The following is a 14,485-nucleotide window of genomic DNA, read 5'->3' on the forward strand; positions in this document are numbered from 1 at the left end:
AATGAGTACCATGATAATTATTCAAATAAATCTTCACCAAAAGAGAACAGTTAGACGTGGCATTAATTCAAGATCTCTGGGTAAAAAATGGAAGAGTAATGGGCTGCTCTTCGCAAAATTGTAGAATCTTGCACGACGAAAGTTAGTCTAATATAAAAACAGCCACTTTAGTAAGTAGCAGAACAAAACTTGTCCCAATCACTGAGTTTATTACCAAAGACATTGCCGCGATTAAAAAGGAGCTCCCAACAATCCAGGGAAAAACTGAGGTATGCATTGCTTCAGCATATTTTTCAGGAGACGTTGATGATGTGCCTCCATCGTTGGTCGTAAAGAAGAATGGGCACGTTCGGTTCATTCCATGAACACTAAACCTAATTATCTGAAAGGTTTCATCAAAACAAGAAAAGTCACTGTGGAACGAAAATTCCATATACTGTGAGAAAAACGTGAGTTCTCATATACCTGGTGAGATTATTAAAATTAACATTTTATAAAATAGAAATGCCCGTTCAAAACCCCGAAACGGGTTTTACAGTAACTTTTTCTGCAGGTAGGTATATAAGATTTTCTTTCCATATAAACTGTCTCAGAAATTATAAATACACCTTGTTTATCTAATCAAAAGATGTGTTTTGATGATTTTAACCAATTGTTTTCAGAATACAGTATATTGCATTCCACTTTTTTTACATTTCATGTAAACTGTCATGACATTTTGAAAAACAATCGAAATCTTTAATTATTTACTTCATGACAAAATTTTCATTTGCACAAGGGTGTTTTCAAAACTATTTTTTTTTACTAAATTCCATAAATTATCACATTCGCTACCCCTATAGCTTGCCTAAGAAATGCCATCATCAAAACCTGAAAAAAAAACCATGAGGCCGTTTCCATAGCCTTTTGATAAGATCAAGCGTTTTTAGCGTTTATGAACACATTTCATTACGACTAAGTTTTTTTTTACAGATCTTCCTATCCTTCAGCTGGCAAAGCTTGTCATACTATCAAAGCGACTGTAATAAACAGTTTTGAGGTATTAGTTTGTTCAACGTTTGTTTCAACAAGTGTAGTTCAAAATTTTCCTACTATTTTTTACATTATGAAGGATTTTAATGATAGTCCTTCAAAATGGCCAATGAGAAACATCTTTTCTTTTCGATACAGCAATTTCCATAATGTTGGTAAAGAAATGTTTCATTTGTGATTTTTTTTAATATTCCACTGTCTTATATTTCATGACCGTTTTGTGCAACTTCCATTTTTTAGCCTTTGGTTTAAAGATCTCGATTTTCTATCTTTTGCATCAAATGGTAACAAAGTTGGTATTATTTGTATTCTTAAGGTGTTAACTACATGACCTATTAGGAAAATTTTCTGCATATTACTCTAAAATTAAAATGACAGACAATCGTTAGTGTATTTATATATATGCCCATCATACTATATGGAGCAGTACAAATATTAATAAAAGAGGTGAGGATCTCCTGAATTACGTTTCAAGTTCGATTATCAATCCGGATCAAATTCAATTGAAAGCTATAGAAACCCAAAGAAAACCAACTGGGACCGCTTTTACTCAATGAATGGAAATTCATATTTAGTATCTCTGTGAGCATCCTTCACACATAGCTTCTAAGCCCCAACAAACCACATGTAAACATTTCTAAAAGTAGACGACAACAAACGATCACCCCAAACCATAGCGGATCGCGAACTAATTCACTGAATCTAAACTGAAAATAGTTCAATCCGGTTGGTTGCCAGTCTTAAACGCTAAACAACCGAAATTTGTCCGATTGACACTAATCCGTATTTTTTATTGCCACGTGTGATGCTCCGATGCACGCTGAGGTGCTGATAATGATGCGATGCGTTTTGTATGGTGTGTGGCTGAACGAATTCCACGACGTGGCGGCATCGTCTTTCGGGAATCGAATCAAAAGATATTCGCGTCAAAGAAAAATGCATTTCCTTTGTATATCTTACATCTGGGTTGATTTTATGAAAGGTTATGGGATTATTTCAAAAAATAATATCTATCAAATTGGGGAAAGGGGATGATGATGCATTCACTCGTCCATTGTAGACAGTGGATACTACTGCAACGACGCGTGTCTATGCAATTGTTAGTTGTATGAAGTGTTGGGTGCAATGTAGAGTATGTGAAGTGAGACCGTTAAATCCAACGTTACACAAAAAATCTATAGTCGGGAAGAAAAGCAATTTGAACAACAAGAAAGCCATCGTCCATTTAAAAGTGAATTCTTCTCACTTTTTTATGTCTCCCTCGCTTTGTAGATCCCGTGCGAACAGACTAGCCGGCAATAATCTGGATCTACGGCCGCAACAACCAAACTGTCGAACGATCAACATAGCATTGCCATTGGGATGCTGCGTGTTTTTCTCTGTTTTGTTTTCGATGCATCCAACCCGTCCAATGCGTTCGATGTATTAGGCAGCCGCAGCCGGTAGCAGCAGCTCGTCGTCAGCTGTTTGTGTGTACCATAATTAACACGTGCAACCTATAAATTAGCGGATCGTTTTGTTTACGAGGTGGCCGTTCGTCGCTTGGATGGTGTGGTTGATGTCCACAACCATACCACGGCCCAGCTACGGGTGGTGGGAAGATCCGTTGCATGCTGGGCGACAAGATAGGGGGTCCTCCTACTACATTGTGATGGTACTTCTGCAGATTGTTTTGAAAACTCTGCTTGGAACAAGCAGGAGTTTTTCTACCAGAATTTGAAAAATCTATTTATATCAAATCATTTAGGAAACAAATTTGTTATCTTGATTTTCAAGTTGTTATTATCTACCAATTGGAGCATCAACACTATCTCAATCATCATTTTTTTTTATAATATGAAGAAATTGAAGTTTTTACTTGAACTTGATTGACGACCACTTGTAGTTGCTAGCCAAGAGCTGAAAGTCTCTTAAATAAAGACAAATCAATTGTAGTTGCAACTCCAGTTTTGCCATATCAGCTGCATTTACACAAAGAACCAAAAAGATGACTACCCGAGATTAACAGAAAACTTGTGTAATCTCAAGTAAACTTAAAGCGAACCTCAAAACTACAATGATTGCGCTTGGCTAGGATTTTTATAAAACCAATTAGAATAAGTGTTGCTATAATAAAACTTGGATACTCACCACGTAAAATCTCGAAAAGTGCTGTACGAGCTGGCAGGTGAAGGCGGGGCACAATCCTCGTCCAGCAGTGGTGTGGCGGTGCCCGAACTGGTGGAAGGATGCGACTGCAGTTGTTGTTGCTGTTGATGGTGGTGATGATGGCTCAACAGTTCCAGCTGCTTTTTGGTATAGGATTTTTGCACATCGCTCAGATTGGTACTGCTGCGGGCCCGGGGACTGCTGGCACTGCTACTGTCCGAATCGTGGTTGATGCTGTTGTTGTTGCTTCCGGTGCTGCTGGTATGCACTTTCGATACCTGGAGGACACTTTTTGAGCGGTTGATGACGGTTGGCTGTAGTGCGTCCAGACTTCGGTGGCACCGGTCCAGGTAACGGACGACTTCTTCCATCACGGCGCGGTACATCTGGCGGCTGGAGTCGACCTGGAGAGTTACAAAAGAGTTCGTTAGTTACCTGAAGTATTTTGGCTAGTGTTAGTGCGAACATTTTAAGCAAGAAGGAGAAGGAGTCCCTAATCTACCACGTTTCAATTGACGGACGACACGTCTCCGACGTTATCGATATAAGGACCCATCGTAGTGGCTTTGATAGTGGGCCTGGTGATGGTCAACCTGCGCCCAGAACTCTCCGTCAACAACAGTGTGCGATACCGACGACCGCCACGAGTACAACCTAGAGCGACTAAAGCAATCGGATATCAGCATAGGCGCAGATTATCGCGATAGCGTTGCCTGATGATGGCAAGCTCGTTAACGAGCCGGCTTTATCACGGGGGTGCTACGGTGATCTGATTTTGTTGCCGCTTATCATGCGCAACCAGTGCTCACTAATACCAACATTTACTCAATACAGCAGCGGGAGGAAATAAGGAAAAACGCACTTTGGCGAACAAAGTTTGCGAAAAGTGGTGTTGTGTGTCTTTTCACAAGCAAATCTCACTCTCAGTAGGAATTTTACCTAAATATCGACACTCTGAAATTGAAAATTATCAATGAATGCCGCTTTTTCGTGATCAACACTTTTTTGAGATCTAATATGATGTAAGCGTTTTGCACCGATATCCCTCGTAAAAAAGGTAAACATTCAAATTTGGCGCTGTCCATAAACTACGTAGACTCATTTTGGGCCATCTCAGAACCCCCCCTCGCCCTCCGTAGACTTTTCTTGATACAAAATTTTCGAAATTTGTATGGAGCGTAGACTTTGGCCAGACCCCCCGTCCCCCCTAAGAGTCTACGTAGTTTATGGACAGGCCCTTTCACGACTGTGTTGGTGAATATTTTGGCTGGAGCATAAATTTATGCTCCACGTAAGGAGGCACAATCCAACCTGTCAAACTTTATAGTGAAAAAATAGGTTGCCGTCCCCTTGGGCTTTATCGATGGCCAGTCGACAACGGACCAGATCTTCATTGTACGACAAATCCTCCAGAAATGCCGACGACTGTCCTGGGAAGCTGACGGAACTGATGAAAGCAACAAGAAACGGTGAACTTACAAATTTGCGTAAGGGTTTCGGGTGGACTATCCGGTTCAATCGAATCTCGACGGGGACTGTGAGAAGGTGACGGACTCTCATGCCTACTCTTCAGCATCGCCCTGACTGCAAGGTGTGATGCGACGAGTCGCGCTCAACACACAGGGTGCGATTTTCACGAAATCCGGTCAATTTGTGTGCTTTGCAGACGACATGGACATTATCGCCACAGCATTTGTATACCCGCCTGAAACGCAAAGCAGCAAATGTCGGATTGGGAATGCATCCGCCAAAAACAAAACACATGGTGGTATTCGTATCGGATCGTAATGTTACGATCCCTTCGAGGTAGAGAAAGAAGTTCATATTGAGGATCACCACTGACAACTGACAGTCCCTGTCTGATCGTAACCTTTCATTACGAATTTTAGAACAAGATTCGTGTCCGTTGCGATTGATGAAGCGCTGCACATCGGACCAAAGCGAAAAAGTGTGGAGAAAATCACTCAAAAACAAAAACACGCTCGAGTGGATCGGTAAAAAAATGTAGTTCACTATCACTCGGTCAGTTGGGCTTGGGCTTTGGTGGATCATACGTCAGCGCTTTTTTTTTTGGCAAATGCACCGCGCTGCGTACCGGTCAGTTCAGCGTCAGTGTGTTATCGCCGCCGCCGCCATCTGATTGAACTTCACAAAACAGCAGATGGTTTACAGGCTTACGGCTGGCTGTGTGCGGTTTCACAATCGGCAGCGGTCTGCATGGAAAACACCCATCATCAAGCCGAACTGAGTTGAGGTTGAAGAGAGTTTTCTCGTTCGGGGTTTTTCACAAACTCTGCTGGTAATTTTCGACGACATCTGTTTGACTGATGACGATCGTTTGTTCGTTTACGGATGATGGAATTGGTGATCTGGAGTGTTGTTGTCGGCGCAGACGATGCGACGACACGGTTATTAACATCAGCGAAGCAGTCGGATTGTCAATCAGTATCGTGACGGAATTTCGGTTGCAACATTGAGCGGTATGAATAAAAAGTAGTGAATTTTAAGTTTGCTACATTTTTTGGTAGCAAATACGACCGGTCTCCGGCCGTTTGGCCGAATGCCGTTTGGCCGAATTATGAACGGAGTAATTCAGAAGTGAGTACAAACTTCGGGTAACATTCTAGCTGCCAATGTGATCATCAGATGTATTTCCTTCTTTTAATCATAGGCTATTCTTTCTAGTTTTACCATTAACGAAATCAGTTGGCGTTGAAATTTTTTGTCAGATTTTTGCTTCTTTCAATCTTTGGCTGGTCTTTCGAGTTAAACTGAACAATGGCATGCCACTTGGAATACATAATTCAATTTTCGGCAAAACGGCATTCGGCCAAATGACCCGGAACCAATACGACCAGTGAAACATGTTCATATGAATTAAAAAGAATTTACTACACTAGAACTTTTGAATATAATACCAACAGATTGTTGAATAAACGCAGTACAAGTATACCACGATTTAGTGGACCCTCGATTATATAGACTCTCGATTTGAACTTTTATATATTTGCCATTATCTCATGCTTTCCCTTCTGACTTCAATTTTGATAAATATCGCTCTCTCGATGATCACGATGAGCGGAGTTGGGTGACAAAGGGTATTCTCGGTAGGTTTGTTTTCTTAGCCATGGCCCAACTCAGCTTGGTTGGGAAGGATTTGAGGCCAAGTTTGAGGTCAACAGGTTTCAAAAAAAAAACGCTGACGTAGAGAACAAAACTTCCGAAAATACGTAAGTTCCTCTATATGCCCATTCGCCAGACTTTTCCTAAAGTTTCCTAACAAACTTCTTTCTGTATTTCTTATGACTTCCTTACCAAGAATTGTAATATATTCCTGATATGTTTAGGTAGATGCCTTAAACTATCTTGGGGTGTACTCAGCTGATTAAAATCCACAGTTTGTAGCTAATTCCATAAAAAGGCCATTGTAATGCTTCAGCAAAATCAGATCTAGTTAGTCAAGGTCCCACGATTTCAGCGTCCCTTCACTGATACATTCCCCATGGATTAATTCCTGTAGGAATCTCTGAACCTGAAGGAACTGCTGGAACAACTTCTGAAAGAATTTATGGAGCAAATTTTGAAGAAATTGCAGCTGAAATTTCCGAAGTAATTCTAGCAATATTGAATAAGTCTCTTAAGATATTTTCGAAAGTAGCGCTGAAGGAACTTCAGAAGGAATTAAAAAAAATGGAAAATTCTGAAGAAATTCCTGAAAGAATTTCTGAAAAAAACGGGAATATTTTAAGAATCCATAGATGGATTTTCTGAAGAAATTCCTGATGGAATACTTGAAGGAACACTTGGAAACCCCTGGTGGAATACCTACCAAAACCTCTTGAAATATTTTCTGGAGAAATCCCTGAATCAAAACCCTAAACAGTTTCTTTAATAAATTTCTGGAGGAATCCAGAGAGAAATTTCTAGAGGCACGCTTGGAGGAAATCCTGCAGGATTTCCACCATGGCATTCCGCCATGGCGGAATTTCTGAGAAAATACATAGGAATTCTTGAAGAATTTTCTAAAGAAATCCATGCAATATTTTTAGAAGCTACCCGTGCAAGACTTTCTTAAGGAGTTCTTGTAAAAATGGAGGACATTCTAAGGTATAAAGGAATCCTCAGAAGATTTTGTGGAAGAATTTCTAACTAAATCTTCAGGAATTCCTGGACAGTTTTTTAGAGTAAATCTACGAAGAGTTTTCAAAAAAGTCCCTGAAAAAGTCCTTATGAATCCCTGGAAGATTTTTTCAGGAACTCGTGAAATATTTTTTATGAACCCTAGGATGGATTTCAGCAAGGATCAATGAAAGAACTATCAAATAATCTTTTCAAAGAAATCTTTGGAGAAATTTGTGTAGAAATATCTGGAGGAAAATATGGAGATATTTCTGAAGACATTATTAGTCGAATTTATAATAAAAGTTGTGAGAGATTTTCTGAAAGATTCCCCCTAAAAATTTACAAAGTATAAGAAATCGTCCACAAATATGTTTTTGTATATGAAGAAAAAGTTTGTGAGTCTTCCCATTTTAAGTGCTCTCAAGCATGCTAAAACACTTCGTAATATTGAAACTTCTTCCAGGGATTCCTCTAGGAATTCCTCCGAATTACGAAATATTTCGAAGATTTCTTGCGAAATTGGTTCAAGAATAACCCCATAAATTTCTCCTGAAATTCAGAAAATCTATCAAAAATTAGTTCGGAAATTTTCTTCAGTTATTTACGGGGATTAATTCAGATATTTCATCCAAAAATTGTGCAGATATTTCTATAGAAATATAGATTCTATAGAAATCTATAGATATATAGAAATTCTATAGAAATTCCTCCTGGCATTTCTTTAAAAAGTTCTACAAAGAATTAAGAAATTCTGCCAAGAATTTCTTCGGAGCATTCTCTGAGAACACCTTCAGAAATTCTTAGATTGATAAGAAAATTCTCAATTTCCTTTACAATTTTCGAGAAAGTGTTCTGGGAATTACTTAAGAAATGAGTATAGGATCATTATATAAAACTTTCCGTGGATTCCTACCGATATTGCTCCATAGACTCAGGAATTTCTTTTGGAAAGTCTTCCATGGATTTCTTTCCAAAGTTCATCAAAACATCTTCTATGTAATGCTTCAGAAGTACCACTAGAATTTGCTTCGTTAGAGGATCCTCCAGAATTTTCTCAAAAAAAAAAAAACTTGTAAGCTTTGAATGGTTTCCCACATTTTTTTTTTTTCAGGAATCCAAACGAGAACTCAGAAATTATTACAAATACTCCTCCAGAATTATCAGGGATTCCTTTAAAAATTTCCCTAGAAATTCCTTCAAAAATTTACAATGAGATTCCTCCATCAATTTGTCCCAAGATTCAAAGCGCAAGGAAATGTTCTACGGTTTTTTTTTCCAAAATTAGTCCATAAATGCATTCAGAAATTTCTTCAGGAATTCGGTCTTCAAATCTACCAAAGTTTTCTTTTCGCAAAAACGCTTCCGGTGGATTTGTTTTTCATTTTAAATATTTTTTTCAAGGAACTCCATCAAGTGTTTCCCGAAAGGTTTCTCCATGCGTCTATTTAGGAGATTCATAAAGAAAATTCCCATGAGATTCATTAAAGAGTTTCTTAGGGATTTCTTCAGATATTCCCCCAGAGTTTCATTCAAAAGTACTTGCTAAGGTTTCTACAAAGATTCTACTGAAGATTTCTTCAGAAATTCCTTCAGGGGTTCTCTTAGAAACTCCTTTGAGGAGATATTATTATTCCCAGAGACTTATTCAGAATTTTATGGGTTTTTCCAAGAATTTCAGCAAGGGATTTCTTCAAAAGTTCTTCCATGTAGTTTTTCAGAAATTCATCTAGATCTACAGAATTGTACAGGAGTTTCTTCGAAAATTTCTCCTAGGCTGTATCCAAGAATTCTTTCTTGAAATTCCCTCAGATTTCTGTAGAAATTAGTACAGAGTTTTGTTTTAGAAATATCTCGTGAAATGTCTTTAGAGATCCATGTTGTTTTGCAGATATTCTACCAGGGATTTTTCAGAAGTTCCATAAATTGTAAAAACATCAACCTTAGAGCTTTCCAAAGAAACCCTGAAGGAATTTCTAAGTTATCCTTGGAGAATAGTCTCTAGAAATCTCTCAAAAACTCCAGGAGATATTTTTGGAAGCTCATAGAAGAAATTCTTGAAAATTTTCTGGATAAAAATTAGGCAAAAATTTCTCAAGCAATTTCTGAAGTTCTCTTTGGAACGATGAATTCCGTCTAGGATAATACCTGAAGAAACACTTAAAGATATGAGAATCATAAGGCTTTTGGAGAAATTCTGCAAGTAATTCCAATGAGAAAACACTTAAGAAATTTATGGAGGGATTCCAGGAAAAACCTGTAGGAATTTCTGTCGGAATCTATTAAAAATGTCTTGCACAAATCGCAGACAAAGGTACTGGCGAAGTTCATGAACAAATCTGATAATAAATTTCTGAGTGATCCTTGGAGGATTTTCTAAAAGAATTCTTGGAAGAGCTCCTGAAGGAATTCTCATAAACAAATGTTATAGAACTTCTGAAGGGATTACACAAAAATCCCTAACTAATTACCTGGAGAAATTTCTGAAAGATCCCTGCAGAAACAAAAACAATCAAAGAAAAATTCTTTGGAAAATTCCCTAAAAAGAAATAAAACTAATATTTTTAATGAATCTTTGGAAAAATACATGGAAGAACTAGGGAATGTTCTCCAGGCATTCGTAGAAAAAAAAATCTTGAAAAACTCCTAAGCTGAGGAATAGATTCAAAAGTAATTTCTGCAGGAACGGTTGAAAGAATCCCTGAAGGAAGGTCTAAATAATTCCAAAATATGTTTTTTTTATTCTTTAACCTTCCTTAGTCCCTAAAAAAAAGTTACAAATAAGACCCTGGGGTCATTTTTGACCCCAAACTTTGAACGGCTCTCAAAAATCAGTGGCTGGGCCGATTTTGATTTTCTTTGGCCCAAATGAAAGCCACACATGTCTAGTTTTCAAAACCCCCGGAGAGTTCCGGATTTGGTCACTGTGGCCACCGGGAACCTGCTTCAACTGAAAAATGCCGCTTTAGAGACCCTAACTTTGGCAAGCTATAACTTTGCAACCGAACAAGTAATCAGGACCGTTCAAGAATCGTTGGAAAGGTATTCACGTGGACTTTGATTAAAGACATTAATATTGACTAATTCTTAAGAACCGGTTCCGGAAATCCGGAACATCCGGAAAGTAATGTTTTTCACGATAATGTGCTAGAAAGCACATTCATATTATTTACAGGATAGAAGTTATTGCATCAAACTTCTTTAGGCCATAATACAATCTGTCGAGAACTATTTCTGTATGTTTCTGGTTATGTCCCGTCCTTCAGGAACCGGTTCCAGGGATCCCACAAGATGGCCAACGAGTTGAGTGTAACGAAATTGAACGGTTTTCCGCGCTAAACACATCTGCGTTGGTTAACTCATGATGAAATCTTAATAATTTTACATGCTCCATATTGTTGTGATATGTAAAAATCTTGTTGGACATTGTGATCTTATCTGGCCACCGGAGTGACCACCGGAGAAACCCGTATTGAGGGACTTCCATGTTTTTTCAACAAAGATAGGCATTCGACGGCTCTAACTTCATGATTTTTCATGGCCATGTGTCTTCTGGCATTAAATAGAAGAATTGACCATTCTGGTCTGTTTTGGCCACCGGAGTGACCACCGGAGAAAACCGTATTGAGGGAGTTTCATGTTTTTGCAACAAAGATAGGCATTCGACGGCTCTAACTTCATGATTTTTCATGACCATGTAGCTTCTGGCATTGAAAAGAAGAATTGACCACAATAGTCTGTTTTGGCCACCGGAGTGACCACCGGAGAAACCCGTATTGAGGGACTTCCAGGTTTTTGCAACAAAGATAGGCATTCGACGGCTCTAACTTCATGTTTTTTCATGGCCATGTGGCTTCTGGCATTAAATAGAAGAATTGACCATTCTGGTATGTTTTGACTACCGGAGTGACCACCGGAGAAATCCGTATTGAGGGAGTTTCATGTTTTTGCAACAAAGATAGGCATCCCAAGTAACAATCCTAATTCTATTTGGTTTTATTTGTTTTTATGATAGTTTTATCGGAACATTGCATATTCTAGTTGATCTTATCGGAGTTTCAGCTGAGCACAACTATTCTTCATCAATATGTGGTTTTAACAACACCTCCAAGAATACTTGAGGTTTAGTTCATAAAACCATAAACACAACAAGAACTGTTGAACTTATTTTCAGTTTTATAAGGTTCTTGTAGTTATCTTCAATCGTCCGTTCTTGATCAAGAGCAATTGTTCTCACATGAGAACAGTTTAGTACATGAAAAATACAAGAAAAAACTCAAGCATCAGATTTTGATTCTCATCGTTCCATTATTGCTGCCAATCAAGAACACCTACCCGGAAACCCAACCGCGACGCGGTGCAGTGCCAAGTTCCTCCGGTTGCAGCATCCGAAATAAGGTTGGTTTGATCATCCAGTCGGGAGTCAAAAAATCGACCAGCAAAATCACTTACCTGTTGGAAATGCTGATCGGAGGAATAAGGCGCTGCACCACATCAAGGCCGGTTCCCGAAAAAGCTCTGCCTGGTTGACAACGGTACCGGGCTGATGATCGCACGAAGTTCACAAAATCCACCGCGGTGCGATAATTTATCGTTTGTTTACAATTTGGCGTACATGATTTATGACGTTCTCGGCGGAGTTTGCATAAACCTACATCAAGATCGTTATAAACCTGAGTACTCTTGAGTAATACTTCTTACCCTTGCATAAGATGAAATAAATTTAAGACGTTCTTGATGGAGACCAACCAGACTGCATTGAGAACGTTATAAATCCTAGTATTCTTGAGTTATGCTTTTAGCTCTGGCATGAGTTGAAAGAAATTTAAGACGATCTTATGGTGATGTTGATTAAAACCATCGATGATGGACCGACCAGCGGCCTAGATTTCAATGGAAGCCATGTTGAGAAAACTCATGAGCAATGTTCGCATGACCAGGAATAATATTTTTAAATATTTTATTAGTGCGTTATAATGGAAGCGCGTTGCAATTTTCGGAAGTATCTTGCAACATATATACGATGAATTTTGCTTGGCATTTGGCATCCTTGCTACATTCCGGAAATATTTCCAATTTGTGTAATAAATTAATCCCGATTACAATAATGTGTCATTTTCATTGTGTTTTTAATTTCAATTTAATTCACCAAACTTTTCTGTCGACATAAAAGTTGCATCAGCAACAACACTGACAAATTTATTATCGTTTTATCGTGCACTTCAAGAATTCTACAAGGAGAGAGCAATTCGCCTTGAGGACAACTTGGGAAGTACAACAAGTTTTAAGAGAAATTTAAAAACAACTCTCCAAGAGCATCTTAGGATGGGCCTCTTTGATCTTATGGCGGGTTTATGGTTGAGTTGATGTCGTGTTGTAGAGCAATTTGATTTATGCATGGTTTTAAAGAACAGGTGTTGAAGAATACTTCAAAAGCATTATAAAATTAATTTTGTTACTTGGGATTCGACGGCTCTAACTTCATGATTTTTCATGGCCATGTGGCTTCTGGCATTAAATAGAAGAGTTGACCATTCTGGTCTGTTTTGGCCACCGGAGTGACCACCGGAGAAATCCGTATTGAGGGAGTTTCATGTTTTTGCAACAAAGGTAGGCATTCGACGGCTCTAACTTCATGATTTTTCATGACCATGTGGCTTCTGGCATTGAAAAGAAGAATTGACCACAATGGTCTGTTTTGGCCACCGGAGTGACCACCGGAGAAACTCGTATTGAGGGAGTTTCATGTTTTTGCAACAATGGTAGGCATTCGAAAGCTCTAACTTCATGATTTTTCAAGGACATGTTGCTTCTGGTATTAAATAGAACAATTGAATATTCTGGTTCGCTTTGGCCACCGGAGTGACCACCGGTGAAATTCGTATTGAGGGAGTTTCATGTTTTTGCAACAAATATAGGCATTCGACGGCTCTAACTTCATGTTTTTTCATGGCCATGTGGCTTCTGGCATTAAAAAGAAGAATTGACCATTCTGGTCCGTTTTGGCACTGGCTCGGTCCACGGCGACGGCGACGACGACGACGACGAAGTGATGATGAAGAATAAATTAACGACAGTTTGGTTTGGGGGAGACCACGCAAAGTAGTTGGAACGAAACGAGGATAATGATCGAGCATATGATGATGAGGCTCAACAACGGGGCGCAAGAAATTTTTTAGGGGTTACCAATCGTGATGTTGTCAGAGGCGTAGCTGAATGTTCATCACACGTTATTTATTTTTTCGTGGATAGAATGACAGTTCAATCGATAAAGTGACAGTTCGACCCGATCAAAAAAATTTCCCCATACAAACTTTAAATGAATTTTAAAAATAGTTCCCGGACTCCAAAAATTATGAAATTTTGGATTTCGACTAATTTTTGGACGGAGAATCCGATTATGAAATAATCCTGATACCCCTAAAGAACCCAATTAAGGCTCTGATTCATTTGACGGACATTGTGGTTTAATGTTTAAGGTTCCTGATTACTCCTGGGCACTGGGTTTTATCCCTGGCCCTGGCCAGTCTCTTCCAACCTACACCGACTGTATATACAAAGTTATAAATACAGTCGAGACTCTTATAAGATCACTGGTCGGGGGGCGCAATAGGAATCCACTTAATAGGAGACTAAGAGCTTATGGGTTTTCGGCCTTTTGGGGGTATGGCCTATTATCTCGGGTGTGTTAAGAGTTAGTGCAATACTTTCTTCGGCAAAGTTTTAGGGCTTGATAAGATCTACCATTTAGAACTTTGGTTCATAGGATTAGTTGGCAACTTGGCCGCTAGAGGGATCATCAACAGTTTTATGCTAAATTGCACTACATAAACCATATCAGGTTGTCAAGCAAACGTTACGATATGCGACAGCTCAAGACCCTGATAATTTGGAAGGATAGTGTCTTCGGAAAAGTTGTTGGGTACGCCAATAACTTACTGACGATGAGTTGCGAAGTTGCGAGTTGCGCTAGTGAATATGCAAATTTTAGAAATTTCATAGCTCAGAATCTTGATAGCATACGAAGTTGGTGTCTTCGGAAAAGTTGATCAGTATGACATAAACTTACATAAAAATAAACACTTGTTTCGCAATTCTGCCACTAGGTGGCACTAGTGAACATGCAAATTTTAGAAAACTTATAGCTCAGAATCCTGATAGCTTAGAAAGTTGATGTCTTCGGCAA

At 38.9% G+C, this 14,485-nt stretch overlaps 1 protein-coding gene across 10 annotated transcripts in view; it reads right to left on the minus strand.

Annotated features, from left to right (window-relative positions):
• The window catches only part of LOC109409965 (lateral signaling target protein 2 homolog), a 490,530-nt gene that overhangs the window by 6,900 nt on the left and 469,145 nt on the right, over positions 1-14,485 (minus strand). For all 10 annotated transcript variants that reach the window (XM_062853793.1, XM_029869950.2, XM_062853792.1 and 7 more), the window contains one exon: positions 3,163-3,584. In XM_062853793.1, the coding sequence (XP_062709777.1) occupies positions 3,163-3,584 (422 nt within the window). The remainder of the gene's footprint in view (positions 1-3,162; positions 3,585-14,485) is intronic.

Source organism: Aedes albopictus, chromosome 2, assembly GCF_035046485.1.
Source record: "Aedes albopictus strain Foshan chromosome 2, AalbF5, whole genome shotgun sequence".
In the NCBI taxonomy this organism is placed as follows: domain Eukaryota; kingdom Metazoa; phylum Arthropoda; class Insecta; order Diptera; family Culicidae; genus Aedes; species Aedes albopictus.